The sequence below is a fragment of the Rhyacophila brunnea genome, unplaced genomic scaffold (genome assembly GCF_057557595.1).
Source record: "Rhyacophila brunnea isolate RB1 unplaced genomic scaffold, BYU_Rbru_1.0 scaffold_14, whole genome shotgun sequence".
Taxonomy (NCBI): domain Eukaryota; kingdom Metazoa; phylum Arthropoda; class Insecta; order Trichoptera; family Rhyacophilidae; genus Rhyacophila; species Rhyacophila brunnea.
In genome coordinates this window covers 38,072,155-38,090,192 of record NW_028232796.1, presented here as the reverse complement: position 1 = coordinate 38,090,192, position 18,038 = coordinate 38,072,155, and the positions used below count along the sequence as shown (strand labels likewise).

The following is an 18,038-nucleotide window of genomic DNA, read 5'->3' as shown; positions in this document are numbered from 1 at the left end:
CATCGCTCAAACGAACAAAAAAAAAAAAAACTACACGCATCTCCGCGACAGGTTATAAAAGAACACTATTTACAGAAGATTATAACAATACATTTTTTTTTATCTTTACTACATAAAAATTAAACTTTGGCTTAAATATGATTCTCACAAGCTGTTCGTAACTTTTAATGAGGAAAATATACCAAACTTTTCGCTTACAAAATAATATTATATAATAACAAACAAAATTACTATATTTATATTATAATATATAATAATAATACATCAACAATGTACTTGTAATATAATTAATTTTCAATCAACTGTGGGGTGGTACAAAATATGAATGTTAATTATATTATGTAAAATTTATCTTAAAAATACTGAACTGTGTTAGAAATCGAACTAACTTAAATTTTAATATTCCCAAATGAATACGTTATCGTGTATGTAGTAATAATAACATATTGTCTAGGTTCTGAATGGTTAAATGCTACGACGCCCATTCCACAAAAAAATCATCACCTGAATATTTTCAGCATGTAATTAACCAATTGGAGACAAGGTAGATTTTGCAGGATCGCTAAAAAGACATTGATATAACTCATTTAATTCAAACAAATTCCTTAAATATTTATATGTATTGAATTTTTCTATTGTTTATTTAGATTTTAAGGTAATTTTGTGGATCAGTGGAATCAATGGAAAAATGTCAAATATAGTTTTTCTTTTTTTTTATACAAATTGACAAAGGTAAAAAGTCTATGATAGAAGTAAATGATAAAAAAAGATAGATGGCCATTATAATATGTTTTTTACTCTCTCAAATACCTCATACGTAATGAACTGATAATTATTTTAACAAATTTATATAAAAAATAGATTTTATAATTCTTTAAAAATATCTCTATATAAAACTAACACCATAAAATGATAGCTACATCTACCATCAAGTAATTTCAATGTGTGATTTTTACCATGTCCTGCATCCAGTAACAGCGTCGCCAAATTGGCACCGATTGCCTCCAATTGGTTAAAATGTAGATCAAATTTTATACGATTATTAATTTTACAAAATAATATAGTATGTATGTAGTGGCATTACATTCTCAAAGTATTAAGTTGTAGGGAAGAGCACATATATCCAAAAAAATATGAGTTTATTCAACAAGTCCGACACTTGGACTTGTTAAATTTTAGCATTGAAAAAATAATATCGGTAAACTAATTAGTATATTTTTCATTTAATATTTCAGAGATATTGGAAAGTTAAAATTGTAAATAAACACTAGAATTTCAATAATGCAATAATAATAAGAATTGGGTAAAAACCAATCTGAAATATTGTTTTGGTCCGGAAACATTTACATGCGGAGAAACAAATTATCATTTTGTTTCTTCTGGACTGGACCTCTATAGCAATGTTTTAGGTCCATTATTGATGTGGAAATTATGTGAATACATGATAAAATACTAAACTACAGTGTGGATTCTATATTGTGACCAACACGTAAAAGCAGCCATTAAAAAGTTTATTTACTCTACGTTACTTCACGTACAACTCTACAACTGCTGACGTGATAGTCACAATATAAAAATTGCACTATGTATTATGCTTATTGCATTGTGAATAAAATACACAAGTAGATAAAATGCTAGTTTTAAACCATAGACAACTAAATCATTTTAACAATAAGTAAAAAAAATGCCCTAGAATTACATATGTATAATAAATATACATGTTAAAATTATTGTAACCTGATTCGAGTAAAATAAAACGCTTTCAACATAACATCAAATTAAAACAATGCGGTATGAAGTACCTATAAAATAAAACTGAAGCTGGGACATTAAATTTTAGAGATTAATACGTAATATAGGATACTCCAAGAATGAGCTTGACGCATGTCATATGATATAAAAAATGTATGCATTAGCATGAAACAATACAATTCAATTCAATTCCAATACAAGTGACACAAAATTATTTATTGTAACCACGGTCGCACATTCAAACTCTATATTGACTGTCGCATGCAACATATTTTACTCGACACGGGTCATATGCAGTAGAATAATAAAATGTTGCATGCGCGATGCTGCTTTTCACGGTCAACCATTCGTTTCGGCTAGACGGACATGGTCCAACCTTTGTGTATGGAAGAGTTGCAATATTGCTGGTAGTTTTGATTCATGGCCATGTCGCAGTCGAGACGATTTAGTATGATGAATCCCAGAATTTTTATAACTGATAAAAATATTTTTTTTTATTTCATAATACCCATTCAACGCAAACATCAACTCAGAATTGTAATAATCTGTAATCTTTTATACATTTCAAAATACCTAACAGCAAATGTGCTTGTGACTTGTGACAATGACCCGTATGCGAAATGTTTCCAATGACGAGAAAGTTGGACATTCATATCAATATGTACCAATGTACAAAACATGTTAATTTTCTCATGATAAGTCTTATAAGATCATTAATACATCACAAGATACAAATGATAACTGAACGACCCTGACAGTGGCAATTTTAATAGCTGAAATATTGAATATCAAAATGATAGAAAGATAATTATTGGGTGTGGTTGTGAAGATATTCGATAGTACAGTCAGTGGGTTATAAGCAATCTTTCCTCTAATTTTACATTATAATGGAATTTTTTTATGTATCAAGTGTATTTCTTAAACCTGGATGTACACTGCAAAAATTTATTGTGTAGACATTAAAAATGTAAGACATTGAGATGGCATAAGAGGAAAACACACCAAAACTATTACTGTTTCTATATGGCTCTATACTGAAAATACTAATATGTTACAATCTTTTAACGGCCAAGACAAAAGGCGCTTGCCGCGGATACTAGATCGGCTGATTGCATAGACAATGCAAGCACATCTAGCAGAACCAAACTGACCTAGTATTCACTTAAATGCGTCTAAGCCCTTATTTAATATAACTATTAAAAGGCACACAGCTTTGGGTAACACTGGAGTCTATTAATTCATTTGATGAGCACTAATTATTTTCAAATTTATTAACCGCGGTAAAATTTAATGTAATTAATTATCACAACATAGACATAATTCGTTTGGGTACATTTACATGGTGTACGGGTTAACCTTGATTTCTATTGTTATAAAACATCTATCAGAAAAACAGCTGTGGGTATACACCACCTCTCTGCATGTGTGTGTACAAAAAGAACAGGTTTCACAAGTCTCATAAAGGAATACACATCAAGCCATTATCTACTTTTGTTATTCTATGGTTGCAACAATTGAATTTTGAAAGGATCAAACAATTTTTTGAATAAGAAAATGTAATAATATGCCGTGTGTGACATGAGATTCGTGGATTTCAACTTTGATGAAACCAACGAGTTGTGATTGCATTAAATTTGTATGTATGTACTCATAGCCTACATATTTATGTCCCAACCCTGACTTCCGTCCTTCACACTACATACAGTTCTATGAAATCGGAGTCATGACATCATGTTGGTTATAGAATAGTTAAATATTACAACAGAAGTAATAAATGACATTATTTTTTTCCAACATTTTTAAAAATAAACATTGATAAAAATGTAGTTTTTTTTTCTTCTTAAGACATTTATATGACAAAGAAAATATGTTATGCCTAACTTTTTAATAACCCATCTTGAGGCTAAATTAATCATACGTTACTTTAAACCGATACATGGAAATATGTGCTGATCCATCTTTGCTTAATTCTAAATATACGCTACTGACCTTTGTCGTAATAATGAATATAATATATACTTTTTTTTTGTTTCGTAACTTATCGTAACGTTTCGTAATCTTACATAAATTACGACAACAGAACAACATATATAAGCCACTTACGATTTATGAATATTACCAACTCCGCTAAATCATCAATCATCGGAACCTAATATATATAGTAAGTGAATTTTTTTTATCCGGTCATGCGTCGAGATACTGCCTTCATACTTATCGTGGCTACCAACTTTAGAATACACGGTTCACATGAGAATGAGTGTGGCAAACTGTGAAAATTATGCCAATACATGTAATAATATGTCAAAATGACGATTGACAACATTATAGATGTGTTAACTATAACTAGAGTTGAGGCGAAGCAATACTCACACAGACGCATTGTTTACAAAAAGGATGTATCAAATTTTTAAATCGATAGCATGTTGTCCTCTTTTCGCTATAAGCGCAATAATTAAGTGTAAGCAAGACAAACAGATGTTTCTCGCAGACGTTGTGCAATGCCCGTTGCCTCAGAAATGCACCAATACACACAATCATTCGTATCTGTGTTCGCACCAATTCTGGCTGAGAGACCTATACAATCATACATTGTTTGAGACTTTCATGATTGGTTGTTATTGAATTTGATTTTAAAGTCGTCACCATGTGTTTTCTCTGATAGTTCAAGCTCACTGCAGAGACCATCCTCAAGACATAATATAGTAAAGTGAAAACTGAAGTCTGTCAAAATGTATTCAGTGTAGCTGACAGCGCATTACTAAGAGTAAAATAATGTCTGTTTACTGTGTTAAGCCGCATTTAGACCAAGCAAGCGAATGTTTGTTCTTCCCCCACTCCAGCGAAATTCAATTGATTGAACGCTTTTTGTTGAGTGAGCATAAGAATTTCGCTGAAGTCGGGCAAGAACAAACATTCGCTTGATTGGTCTAAATGCGGCTTTAGCTGTGGCCAGAGATACCAGATCAGATATTGGATCTTTGAAACATAACGTGTCATGGTTCCGGTGTATTTCGATGACCTTCACCAAGCGCAAAAACTACAGCTTGTTCCGGCACAGTATCTTGATCTCGAAGTAAAATTTGTGGCCATGGAGCACCGTTTGCAGTCGAAACCCCAACAGTACACTTATTTTTTGAGAACGGCTTCAGCAATGAGTCTAAAATATCAAAACATCACAATCATTTAGTCAGTTTATGTTAAAAAGACTCAAAAGACCAAAAATTAGATTTGTATTGAATACCTCTGTATAAGATTTTTGCATCTGTAAAAATTAATCCTCAAATATTTTCTAAATCATGTCTATGCAATAAAGAATCTATAAAACTCCCAAATATTAGCCAATTTGTAGAGGGTTTGTCCTTTGTTTTCATGTTTTGAATTTCAACCATACATATAAAACTAAAATTTCAACAGTTTGTACTGTCGTCTGAAGAAAGATTTGTATTTGTAAAGTTTCCATGACAGAACACGACGGTTAATTTCATAATGTTAAAATTTATTCAATAATTTAAGTTTTATAATTTTCAACTACCAACTCATTTCATGTTTTGATATTATTGACATCTTGGCAGTCCCTTAATAAGTATGAAAGTCAGTAAAGGAATTTCGTTATCTCGATAGAAACACAGACATGCTTTGTCCATATTAAAGAAATCAAATAAGCACATTAATATTTCTTAACAGTCCTGAATTTTTATTCAAGGCATATTATACATTTAAACAGTTATATTTTATATGTACATACATAAAAGATATATCAAAAACAACTATATGTAGTAATTAATTCTACCTCGCTTGATTCAATAGACAATAGTTGAGATTGCCGAATAAAAAAAAACTTTCTTAATTTATTAAATTAGTTTCTTGTCTTTCACCAATTATTCAAAATATTTATAGTGTGGATACAGGGATAGTAAATTGAAAGGACATTCAAATTTAAAACTTCCAAATGTCACCGTGACAAAATAAAATTTAATGTTCTCTCGAGTTTGGTTTCCGGTAATAAAAGCAATGTTTCTTTTGATATTATATATATTTAATTCCAAACACTTGTAGTCATATACATAATATAATGGAAATTAAATAATGCATAAGCGACAATAACTCAATTGGAACATGTATCGTACATATTACCAACAAACCATTCCTTTACCGAATTGCTGATTACATTATAATTATTTGTGTAAAGAAAACAATCATTTGTCTTCATTATTTGAATAGAGACGAATCAAGAAAAATGAAAGCTACCGTCAAACTCTGAAAAGCTGCATCACGCCATTTTTTCCACAATACAGGGAAAGATATGAGAGATATTTTTGGGTATGCAACCTCTACTACTGGCCAGTGATAAGGTGATGTACTGCAATTCGGTCGCCAACCTTCAATATTTAGGACAGCACCAAGAGTAGAATATTAAAAGAATTGAGTTCTGTACAAATACGTGGCAACGTAATGCACATGGAACTGAAAGGAGTAGAATCATTTTGGAGAGTTCTTCTCCAGCAGTAGATGATATTAGTGTTTGAAAGAGAGATAACATAGAAAATATCAGACATTACTTATTATTTGCACCGATTAGAACAATTAACTGTTTAATCGATTAGTTTAAACTCTTACAATAATAAATTACTAAATGAGACTATACGGTTAGCAAGCGAGGTGGAACGTTGATAATCAGCCGCAGATCTTTTTATCTGTGGTGCAGCTTCTCAGAGCCGGCGGCCGCATTCCACTCGGGATCGTTTGGATCCTCTTCGGGCGGAATGGAGCACGAGTCGTCTTCGTAGCTGGAGTTATTGGCGTCTACGAGGCGGACCGGGGGGGGCAGGAAGGCATGGCCGCTGTTGCTCTCGCTGTCGGATACATGTGTTCCCGAGTGGGAGTTCGCGGGAGAGCGGGCAGGGGAGTGGGCGGGGGAGTGGGCGGGGGAGGGATGGCGGCGCGCATCCGTGTCGGCCAGAGACAGCGGATGGTCCTCGGGCATCTCTGTCAGCATTCGATTGTACACTTCATCATTTAGCGGGAACATGCGCGGAGAGAATGGCGCCACTATCTGTTGAAGTGAAGAAAAACATGACGATTTAAAAATGCAGATTGCTGGGTCTGCGGGTCCATTTTGTGGACTTCGAAATCAATCCTTAATTAATCCTTTTTGTGACATTTTTAAATAAAATTTAAACTACATATTGAGATTATCGTAGAAAAAAATAACTATTTAAAACACCGTGAAATACATGTTTGATGACATGGCTTCTAAATGCTCCAATGTTGTGTGCAAAAACTACTTTTCTAAAAATCTCCCAATATGATTATAATACAATCTAGCATGAAAGAAATTCAATCGATGAATTCGAACTTCAAATGCTCTGTTACAGCAGAACGTAACTATAAAATATAAAGTACATTCCTATGTTCACTTCTAATAGAAAAGAAGTATATGGGTCTGGTTACATTATTAAATTGTACGTAATACATTTTGACATAGCACAGTTTACCGTGAGCTGTTTTACATGAAAGAGATGGCAGTATACCATTGAGATTTTTAAAAATCACATTGTTTTTGAAGCATTGCAGGCACATAAATTATACAATGATTTTATTTCTAATTTACTTTCCATTGTATTCCAGTGTTTTTTTTTTTACATATTTTGCAAGATTTATTTAGACATGAACTTGATGTTAATACTATGTATACGACCCTATATTTCCGATACAACATCTAACGGTGAAGTGAGATACGGCCAACTGCAATACGTACAAATTTCCACACACGTATAGGCCTCTACAGAGTACAGCAGAACTATACGAATTTATACGACATACCTCAAATATTTCATCAGTGGCACGACGTTTACTCGCTGGAACTGCACTCAGCAGAGGAGGCGCCTGACCTACAGTAGCGGTAGAACCCTCTTCCACACCGCCAACAGATGAAGACGCCCCCGCGCTTGCGACGTTAACAATAGAATTGACAGCCGAGGTAGTAGCCGCATTGCTGACCACCGTAATGCTATCGACAGCCATGCTAACCGGAGACCGTGGCGAAAGGGGGGAGGACAATGACGTCGAAGGCGCGAGATTGGGGAGGATAGCAGTTGGCGATTGCTGTGCAGATGTGGGGGGGAGAGGGACTGACTGCGGAGAGAGAGGGAAGATGGGAGTTTGAGGATGCGTTCCACTCTCGCTGGTCATCGAAGTCTCGTCCATCTGTAAAGAAGAATATTTCATTAAATTGTATCTACAATAATCAGTGATGATAGTAAAACTACACGAAGAAACACATGAGTGGATCAAAGTTTGAGAATATAAAAAAAAAGCATTAAAAAAGTATCAAAACATGTCAATGAATAAAGTGCAATTTTTGACTCAGTATTATGTAACCACAGGCAATACTACTTTTTGGTACTTAGCGCCTTAATTAGTACACATATTCATATTATGTAAGTGCTTCTTTGCAGCTTTTTAACTTTTCGATGTGAACAATATATTATGTGTTATATTTGTGATTGTCAATCTAAATATTCACTAAATATCTTCACAATATGTGCAATACGTTCTGCAGAATCCACCAACACGTAAATAATTACAATTCAATTCCATATGGGGAAGCCATTTGACAAATAGCATCGGCAAATTCTCCAAAATCAAAAACATTCACGGGCAATTATAATAATCTATGGAATTTAGAATTTCAGTTAAAAATCTTCATATATTTTACAAGCTGAGCTTACAGTCTAGTAGAGGTTTTCTCTAATGCTTATGGCGTAGAATTTTTTTCAAGGGCATATAATATAATATATAAATGACTAGACCACTTAAAAAATAATTATTTCTAGGTACAAGTCGGTTATGGGGAAGCAGGCGGGAACCACGCTAATTGTCAGAGCCGATTTTGGCAAAATTCATGAATTCAAGAATGAAAACCAAACCAAACCTAACCTAACCTAACTTAATCTAACATAAACTAACCCAACCTAACAAATAATCCAGCATATCGGCTATTTTCAAAATGTGTTTGCCGCTGGCTTCCCCATACTTGTACCAAAAAAAACATTATGTGAGTGAAAAACTGCAGAGAATAATAAGACAACCAATTTTGTAAATTATCATGACACCAAAAGCAAAAACTGAATCTGTATACCTAATGATCATTACTGTGATGCAGCGAATTAATCCAGATGCAGTGGACAAAATCAATAATGCAATAAAAATCACAATATCCAGAAATAAATGATATAATTTATATAATACATGCATTATCGACTGTTGAAATGGTTACACACAATCTTCAAAGCGTAAATTAGTTAGAGCGTCACAACAGTCCAGGTAACACAAAGAAATGAACTAAAACCAAAAGCCTAATGCAAATATTCAAAAGCACTTCAAATGGTATATTTTAATGAAAACTTTAATGAGCCGGCAGACATAACTATTAAGGTTTCATATTTCGAATACACACCTTGGTGGATTAAGAATTAACACCATACAGGTGATGGCACTTTTTATGTCAATGTCATTAAAATATTGTACAATTATAATCAAAAGGACAATAAAACTACATGCAAAAATTATACATGTGTCATTGTGAGATATTTATTAAAAAGCTTTGAATTCCATTGAAAAAAGTACAGTGAAACCAGGTAATACTTAAATGATTAATTCAAAATTCGGTGTAAATCGAAATATCTGTTAAAATTCATGAAATATATTTATAGCGATTTCCACTAATTTCCATGAATGAACCATTATAGTGACCACCGATATTAATCTGAAAGAAATTGTATCAGAAACAATGTTACAAAAGTGCAACTTTTTTTTTTAACTGGAACAGAACGTCTCTCATAAAAAAATTACATCTTTGGACGTACTTATAATATTGCTTTAAATGGGATTTTACTAACGTAAATCGATTATTTTAAATATACAAATACAATCTCAGTAATCCGTAGCTCGATTATCCGACAACTACTATAATCCGCCGGTTTCTTTACTAGTTGAAAGCAGAAAATCAAGCTCTATAGTTAGCCGGTATTTGATTGTCAAATTCAGTAGTCTGCCGCGTACAAGTATACAACGCAGATGAGACGGGTTTATTTTGGAAACTTCTCACAAGGACCGCATCACAATTATGCCGTGCTCCAATGCAACCGGGACACACAAACTGAAGCTTGTGGTCATAGGGAAAGCCAGGAATCCTAAGCCATTCAAGAATATCTGCCTCACTGATCAACTGGTTGTGTCAAGTGATTTATTGTTTAATATTTAGTTAATAAACTTAAGTTTATAAATATGTATAATTTAGTAAATACTTGATTTTGATTATAAATAACACTGTAATTTGCTAGTACAAATTTCTCAAAAAAAAAACAAATATTTACAAAATACCTGTTTTAATTTTTACCCTATTTTGAATGTATGCACTATAATCCGCCTCTTTCACTAATTTGACACTTGTCTGGTTTTTGGGGTGGCAGATTACTGAGAGAGTACTGTGTATACTGTATATAATATGTGGAGAATAATAATAACCAATTTTGTAAATTATCATGACACTAAACGCAAAAGCTAAATCTGTATTTAAATAATGACCATGATTGTGATGCAGCGAATTAATCAAAATGCAATGGACAAAATCATGGATGTAAAAAAAATCACAATACCCCGCAATAAACGACATAATGTATATAACATACGGCTACGCATTATCGGCTGTTGAAATGGTTGCATGGGTAAAGCACTTAGAGCGCCACAACAGTCGAGGTAACATTGAAGAACTGAACTAAAACCAAAAGCCCAATGCAAATATTCAAGAGCACCAATGTTGCCATATTTTCAAATTGGAATTAAAGTACAGGGCCTTCAAAATCATAGTATTTCAGCAAAAAATATAGTACTCGTTGAATGACCAATACTTTTCTGCATTTTTCAAAAAATTATACGTAGAGGGATTAATGAGACCTTTTTTTAAACAATAATTAACGTGAGCTTTTTTTAGATAAATTCCTACTGACAAAATCAAGTAAGTAATTCTGTTTTTACACCTATGGTGATTAAAGAGACTTTTTTAGACAAAAATTACACATCTTGTAATTAACAAGGGCTTTTTTAGATAAATTCTATAGCGAGGTTATTTTCAGAATTTTCAAAATTATAGTATTTTCGGACTTCTATTTCGTACATCAGTGATCGATCGGCAAACGGTCGCTCGCGAGCTACTGGTATAATTATAATACGCTATTAATTAATTATAAATATTAACTATAATACACTATTAATATAATATACTAATTAAGATAATTACAGTACGCATTTTATGTTTTATTGGAAGTTCGATATCCTAATTTATTTTAAGTAATATAATATTATGTATGGTACGATAACGGACGATGATAAAAAATTATAAAGGAGGATTATGTAAAAGTAGCTCGCCAGACAATTTCAATTTCTGAAAGTAGCTCACATCCTTATTGAGTTTGGAAACCACTGTCGTACATAGTACGCGGGCCAAAATTATAGCACAAATACTATAATTATAGTACGGTTGGCATCACTACAAGTGCACTTCAAATGGTGTATTTTAATAAAAACTTTAAAGGACAGCAGGTGACAAACATGAGAATCCTATTCAGTATGCATTGGACTCCCACTGGCAGACAAAATTATCAAGGTTTCATATTTTGAATAAACACCTTGGTAGATTAAGAAATAACACCTTACAGGTGATAGCACTTTTTATTATGGTTTCTAAATGTCAGTCATTAAAATATTATACAGTTATAATAAAGATCACAATAAAACTACAGTAAAACCCTGTTTATATGAACACAGATAATTCGAAATTCTTCATAATTCGAAAATATCACGAAAAAAAAGTCCCCTGAATATTATTTTCATATAAAACCATACTGATAATTCGAAATTCGTAATATGAAATGGTTTTTGACCCAGACGACAATGCAACATCATTCCACAAATTGAAAAAATCATATTTATTATTGGAAAAAGTCTGCTACATTTCAGAACTCCAGCTTTGTTTGACATATGGTAGATGATTTATTGCTTAAGCCAGCGGTTTCCAACCTGGGAGGCGCGATCTATTGCCAGGGGAGGCGCCAAATTTTTTTAATAAATTAATTTTTATACCATAATATCTACAAATAAATAAAACTTCATATCTTAACGTAACAGTGAAAATTCAGTGCATGAATGTTTATTTTAATATATAATACATAATACATATGAGGCGCCGAGCGCCAAAGGAGCTCAAGCACCATTTAACAAAAGTGCTACAAAATGGCCGACAAGTTTTCAGTGAATTTATTTTTTAAATTTTAAACTTGATTGTTGAAATGGACAATTATTTTTTAAGCAAAGCAAATTTAAAAAAATCGAAGTATTATTTGCAATAATATTTAATGAAAAATATGTATTGGATTCCAAAAAAAATGGTGTTTGAGCCTCTTTGGCAAATAGAAAAATGAAAAAAGGTGGCACTTAATACTTTTTTTTGCTGCATAAGCTTCTGTGGCATAAACATTTTCAAATTCAAATAACGGCATTAATTTAAAAAAATAAATCATTTAAAAAAATGTTTTAATGTAAGGGTTTGGATAGCAATAAAAAAACATTTTGATATAAATAAATTTTATTATGCCAAATAAACACTGAAAAAATGGTCAAATTTGTTATGATTGTTACATGAGTTTGTTTGGCATAAAATTTGCCTTATAATATTAAATACGTTTTTGCGATTACAGCAATGATTTGAAAACCTTTGGATTGTTTTTTTTGTAATAACCGTCTATATACCCAATATTATTAATAATACTAAATCAAATCGTTACTCCAAAATAACAAAATCATTATTCAAATTTAACACCATCATTTTTTCTCAAGGATTCGGGTGATTTTTTAAATACTTTTTTAAGTGTATATCAATCGTAATTAGATATAAAACAAGATGTAATTAGAAATAAGAGTTATTTTCCTTCGTGGAAGTAAAAGTTTAGTAGACATAATTACTAAAATGACGTTAATAACCATATTTCAAAAGTAATCTAAAATATTTTAAACAACAGCGTATGTGAAAGAAAAACGGATAAAATATGTTAAATTTACCGCAATTTTCCTCGTTTACAGGTTTAACACACATCGAAACTATTTTTCTAATCCTTCTTGAGCTCATTTTTAGTTTTTTTCACTGTTGAGAACGTATATTCAATAAGACAAATCTGACAGCTGTTTTGGTCTCGCGCTCTCCATAGTATAATGGCGGATAAGCTTCTGTGGCGTGCCGACATAACGACCAAAACAATTATGCCACAGAAAATAAATCTCTATTGTAAAATATCTATAATTATTTAAGCGATAAGACTTTGTGGCATGATACATATCGATTTATAGAAAAAACCTACATTCAAATGTCAAAAATCGTAAAGTTGGCGCTTGAGCTCCTTTGGCACTCGGCGCCTCATATATTTAAATCCTATTAAAAAATATTTGGAGCGGAGAAATTTAAAAATGGCGCTTTTGCAAACGCTCTGTTTCGGTAATGCACAAAACGACCGCTGGTTGCATGAAAACAATAACCTCAAATTTAAATGTCACTCGTAGCTAAAGTGTCAACTGAAGCGTGTAGGCAGGGTGTGATATTGTTTTTTTAAATTGTTTTTGACGTGATTTCTTTAATATAATATAATAATAAAATATTTTTTAGTGGAATGGATACATTTTTGAGTGGTTGTAAGAGAAAAGATGCTGATACTAGTGGGAATAAAACCGAAATAGAACAAGGAAGTAAAGCTCCCAAGAAAAGACAATACAGTTCATCCTATTTATCATTAGGATTCACTAGTGTTAGTATAGATGGCTTGGAAAAACCAATGTGTTTGTTGTGTTCGAAAGTTTTGGCTTCAGATAGTATGAGACCAGTCAAATTAAAACGGCACCATGAAACTCTACATTCTGAATATGTTGATAAGCCCATAGAATTTTTTCTTTGAATTTAATTTTTATGCGATAGATGTAGTTGGTTTAAATGTTTAAAAATATTTTTTTATAAAAAATAAATCTACACGTATGTGTATGTTATAGTTAAACCTTGTTATTATTCTGTTAATTGTAGTTTTCAGTTTTTTTTTATAATAAAGTTTTTATTATTTAAAACGATTCTATATTATTTAATCTATTAAAACAATAAAAGGTAAGGGTGGCGCGGAAAAAAAAAATTTCTTCGGGGAGGCGTAGTAGCATAAAGGTTGGAAACCGCTAGCTTAAGCTCAAAGTCTGCCACGACTGTCAAACTCTATTCTCTATGGTTTTCAAGGATCGTGAGCGATCGGGGCAGAAGTGGAAAATTTTCTATTATTCCGTCATGCGATCCATTCATTATCAAGCGAAGATTGCCGAAAGCGTACGAAAATAGCCGAATAAGCGCCTGCTCGCGAGTCATGCAAACGGTCGTTCATTTCATTCTACTGGTCGATTTGAGGATTTCAACAACTGAACAACTACAAGATGGCGAAAACTCAAAAAAATATATGGAGTAGCACCGAGGACACAGTCCTCATCGAATTAATACACGCCAAAGATATAGTGTGGAACGTATAAAACCCGCTATATTCAATGGCGATCACGCTGTTCTTCAGTTAGCCAACTTTTGACCCAGTGTTTTCGTTTACGGCGAGTCCTGACCGCCTGAGCCAGTTGAAATATAGCCATACTCGCTAAAATTAGTCTTAATCGATTGGTTTGGAGATTCAAGCTCGCCCAGTTATTCATTAATTATGTAAATTAACAATGAGTATATAAAACTTTTTATAAATGTCAAACAGCCGCGTAAATTTTAACAGATGCTCGCTAGGTTTGACAGCTCAGTTTTTTTGACGTAAAATTGCGCGGGAATGCGTTCAGTGTAGCCACCAATCTAAGAAATATCTAGTTTGCGGTCAACCTATATTTTTAATAATAGCAACACTATGTTTATTTTAAACCAATCAAAAGCAAGGACAACGCGATTGAATCGTTGCGTGTAATTGCAAATAGTGTTAAAACGTTGTCCACGACGGTTTTTGGATCGGGTTGGGTCTGCGCGTCTGCCAATGTAATTAAGCCTTTAGCAATATAAGCACAGCCCCACCTTAAATGGTATGTGCAGTGAAGTATGATGGGCCGAATTTAGGGTATTGTGTGAACTTATTTGTTTTATACTTCGTTTTTTTCCGTTTTATTTTTAGATAACATGTACAAATGCCTCAAAGTAATATGTGATCGTTTATTATATAATGAAACATGCAACTGTGATCATTAGAAATTGCAATTACAACTTTTCGTGAGCATGGAGAAATACTTTCAAAAGTTACAAAAATATTTGAGTCTCGATTTATTACAAAAAGCGCCAAGTCCGTTTTTCATATTATTTAAAGCTTGGTTGATTTCGCGCGTGTTTAAGTCAACCAATAAGGGACCGTTCAATATTGAAAAGGGCATCTCCCATGCTGTAGCATCTGGTAAACTTATGACAGTGCCACGGAAATATGTGCCTTATGCGTGATAAATTAAAAAGTGAAGTACAAGTAGCGCTAAGTCCAATTTTATTTTGCCTATATTTATTACATTTAAGAGTTTATCAGCTGAAACAAATTGCCATTTGGGTCTAATTTCGACAAAGAATACAACAGAAAAAAAAATCTCGTGTTAAGGTGATGTCTCTAGGTAAAGTTGTTATCGAAAAATAGCTAGAAAAGTTTATTAATCGGTAAATATATATTCAAAAGTAATGAGAAAAATAAAATAAAAAATTAAGAAGTATCATGGAGTTCTATATACCAAAAATAAGTGTCAAATTCGGTACATTTCTATCGGGTGGTAAGAATGAATGACATAAGATTTATTATCAAAATTACGATAAAAATGTACGTAAATCTATTACCCAGGGAAACGCTAAGCGAAAATTGGAATTTATTATATCCTTATATCTCTTTTTTCAAATTTAAAAAACATCGATTTAGAGGTTAGAAAGCACGCAATTAAAATCGAAAAATCTCGGCTTACACGCAATTTATCGCGAATAACGCTTAGCGTTTCTATTAAAAATATTATTTATTAATTTTTACGGCAGTTATTTAAATTTAATCTTGTATTTTTGTATATTAACGAATCGATAGAAATCGAAACCATAATAATTGCTCGAATTGGCAACATGCTGACAACACTTAGCCGACGCTTGGCCGTATAGTGCTGCCGTCGTGGAATTATTTGGAAACAAAATACCTTCATACAAAATACACACACAACCATAACATGACGTTGAAAATGAAACTCACACATAGACAAGACAAAAGGTAACATTTTTCTCTGAAGATTTGCAAAAATCAGTTTGTGTTAAACTTCTATGCGAAATTGCCATATGAATAAAAATAACTTAACAAATTAAAATTACAATATTTACTTAATATACGTAGGAACCTGCCTATATTCAAAATTTGATACTGAAAATTATTTTCAATTAGTATTTGCTTAAATTACAACTATTTTATACCATTATTTATGATAAAAATAAACAAATCTCGCATTTTGACATGGCAGCACCATCAATAATCACCACGCGTTTTCGCCAACCGCCAATCAATTTTTTCTTTTTATTAATTAATTGTAATAATTGTAATTAATTATAAATTAATTGACTAATCAGTAACATTTTCGTTACTAAGTAGGTCGTGTGATTATTGATTGATTTTTGGTGAAGAAATCACACATTGTATGATTTTCTGCAACCAAAATTATTTTATTAGGTTATGTTGTAGCTACTGACGTTTGGCGTGTTGTTATTCTTGTTTTATGCATTTTTATATAATTTATGTTACTCAGTGCAAATTACGTGATATTGTTGTGATAAATTATATTGTGAGTGTTTAAATTACATCTCATATTCAGTGTAGTTTAATTAAATAGTGAATACCAGAGGTGTGTGATAAGTGAATATAAATCTTTGTTACATATTGATCTAGTACCTATATTTTATTAATAATTATGGATGTGCCATGTGTAAGTGTTAAAAAATATAAGTCCTACACTAGAAAAAATACAAAACTATCTAAAACCACCAAAATATTGATGGAAAGTCGTGATGAATACTTTAGGAAACGGAAGTTAGTATCACCCAACACAGCCGTTGCTTGTGAACCAATTCCGGTGATAAATAGTGATGTATCCATCTCGGATGACCCAGACAATCTTCCAGTATTGACAGATGAGCACAATTATTGTGTAAGACTTGAGAGTTGTGAAGACATTCAGAGCTGTTGGCCGAAAAAATTGAAAACGTATTCGAAAACGACTGGACCTAAACCATCGGTTATCGAACCTGTTCCGGTAATATATAATGATTTGGATATAACCATCACAGATGATTCGGACAATCTACCACCTTTAGTCGTTGAGTACAATTGTGTCGACGAAGACATCCAGAGCTCTATGCCTTCTGGCAGACGCATCGTCGACATTGGATACCTGTTTAAACAGATGGAACAAGTCTTTAGTCATCCGTTAAAATGCACTGGAGGAAAAATGGTCCTAAAAAGAGAAACAAGAGACGGTATTAAGTCAACATTGCATTTTGAATGCAGGTGTTGTGAGAAAACAGCGTCAGTATTAACTGAACCCCAAACGTCTACGATTAATACATCATTTGTTTGGGGATCTTTAAATATCGGGATTGGTTACAGTCAGGCACAGGAATTATGCGGTATTGTGGGAATTCCATTCATGTCTTCGGGAACGTTCCAAAGGCATGAAAAAAAAGTTGGCCAGTCATGGAAAACTCATTTGTGTGATCAAATGTCGAAGGATATAGAGATCGAGAAACAGTTGGCTATAGAAAATAATGAAATTGATGAAAAACACCCCTATATAACGGTCATTGTTGACGGAGGTTGGTCAAGAAGGAGTTATGGCCATAGTTTTTCTGCCAAATCCGGAGTGGCATGCATCATCGGAAAACGAACAGGAAAACTTCTTTACCTAGGTGTTAAGAACAAATATTGCCACATTTGTACCATCGCAGCCAATGAAAAAAAACCAGCTAAGAAACATGAGTGTAATATATCTTTTTCTGGACCATCGACAGGCATGGAGCAAACCATTGTAGTTGAGGGACTAAATTATATTTTTGACAAACATCAATTATGGGTAAAATTTTTAATAGGGGATGGTGATTCAAGTGTATTTGCTAGGGTGCGTGAGAGAGCACCGTTTGGGTATAAAATTAAAAAAATGGAATGCGCGAA

The 18,038-nt window shown here is 32.7% G+C and overlaps 1 protein-coding gene across 3 annotated transcripts in view; it reads right to left on the bottom strand.

The window, feature by feature from the left end:
• Positions 1-3,600: 3,600 nt before the first annotated feature.
• The window catches only part of nsl1 (non-specific lethal 1), an 88,085-nt gene continuing 73,647 nt past the window's right edge, over positions 3,601-18,038 (bottom strand). For all 3 annotated transcript variants that reach the window (XM_085942266.1, XM_085942267.1, XM_085942265.1), the window contains 2 exons: positions 7,576-7,959; positions 3,601-6,805 (listed from right to left, as the gene is read on the bottom strand). In XM_085942266.1, coding sequence (XP_085798392.1) covers positions 6,443-6,805; positions 7,576-7,959 — 747 coding nt within the window. In that variant the 3' untranslated portion in view covers positions 3,601-6,442. The remainder of the gene's footprint in view (positions 6,806-7,575; positions 7,960-18,038) is intronic.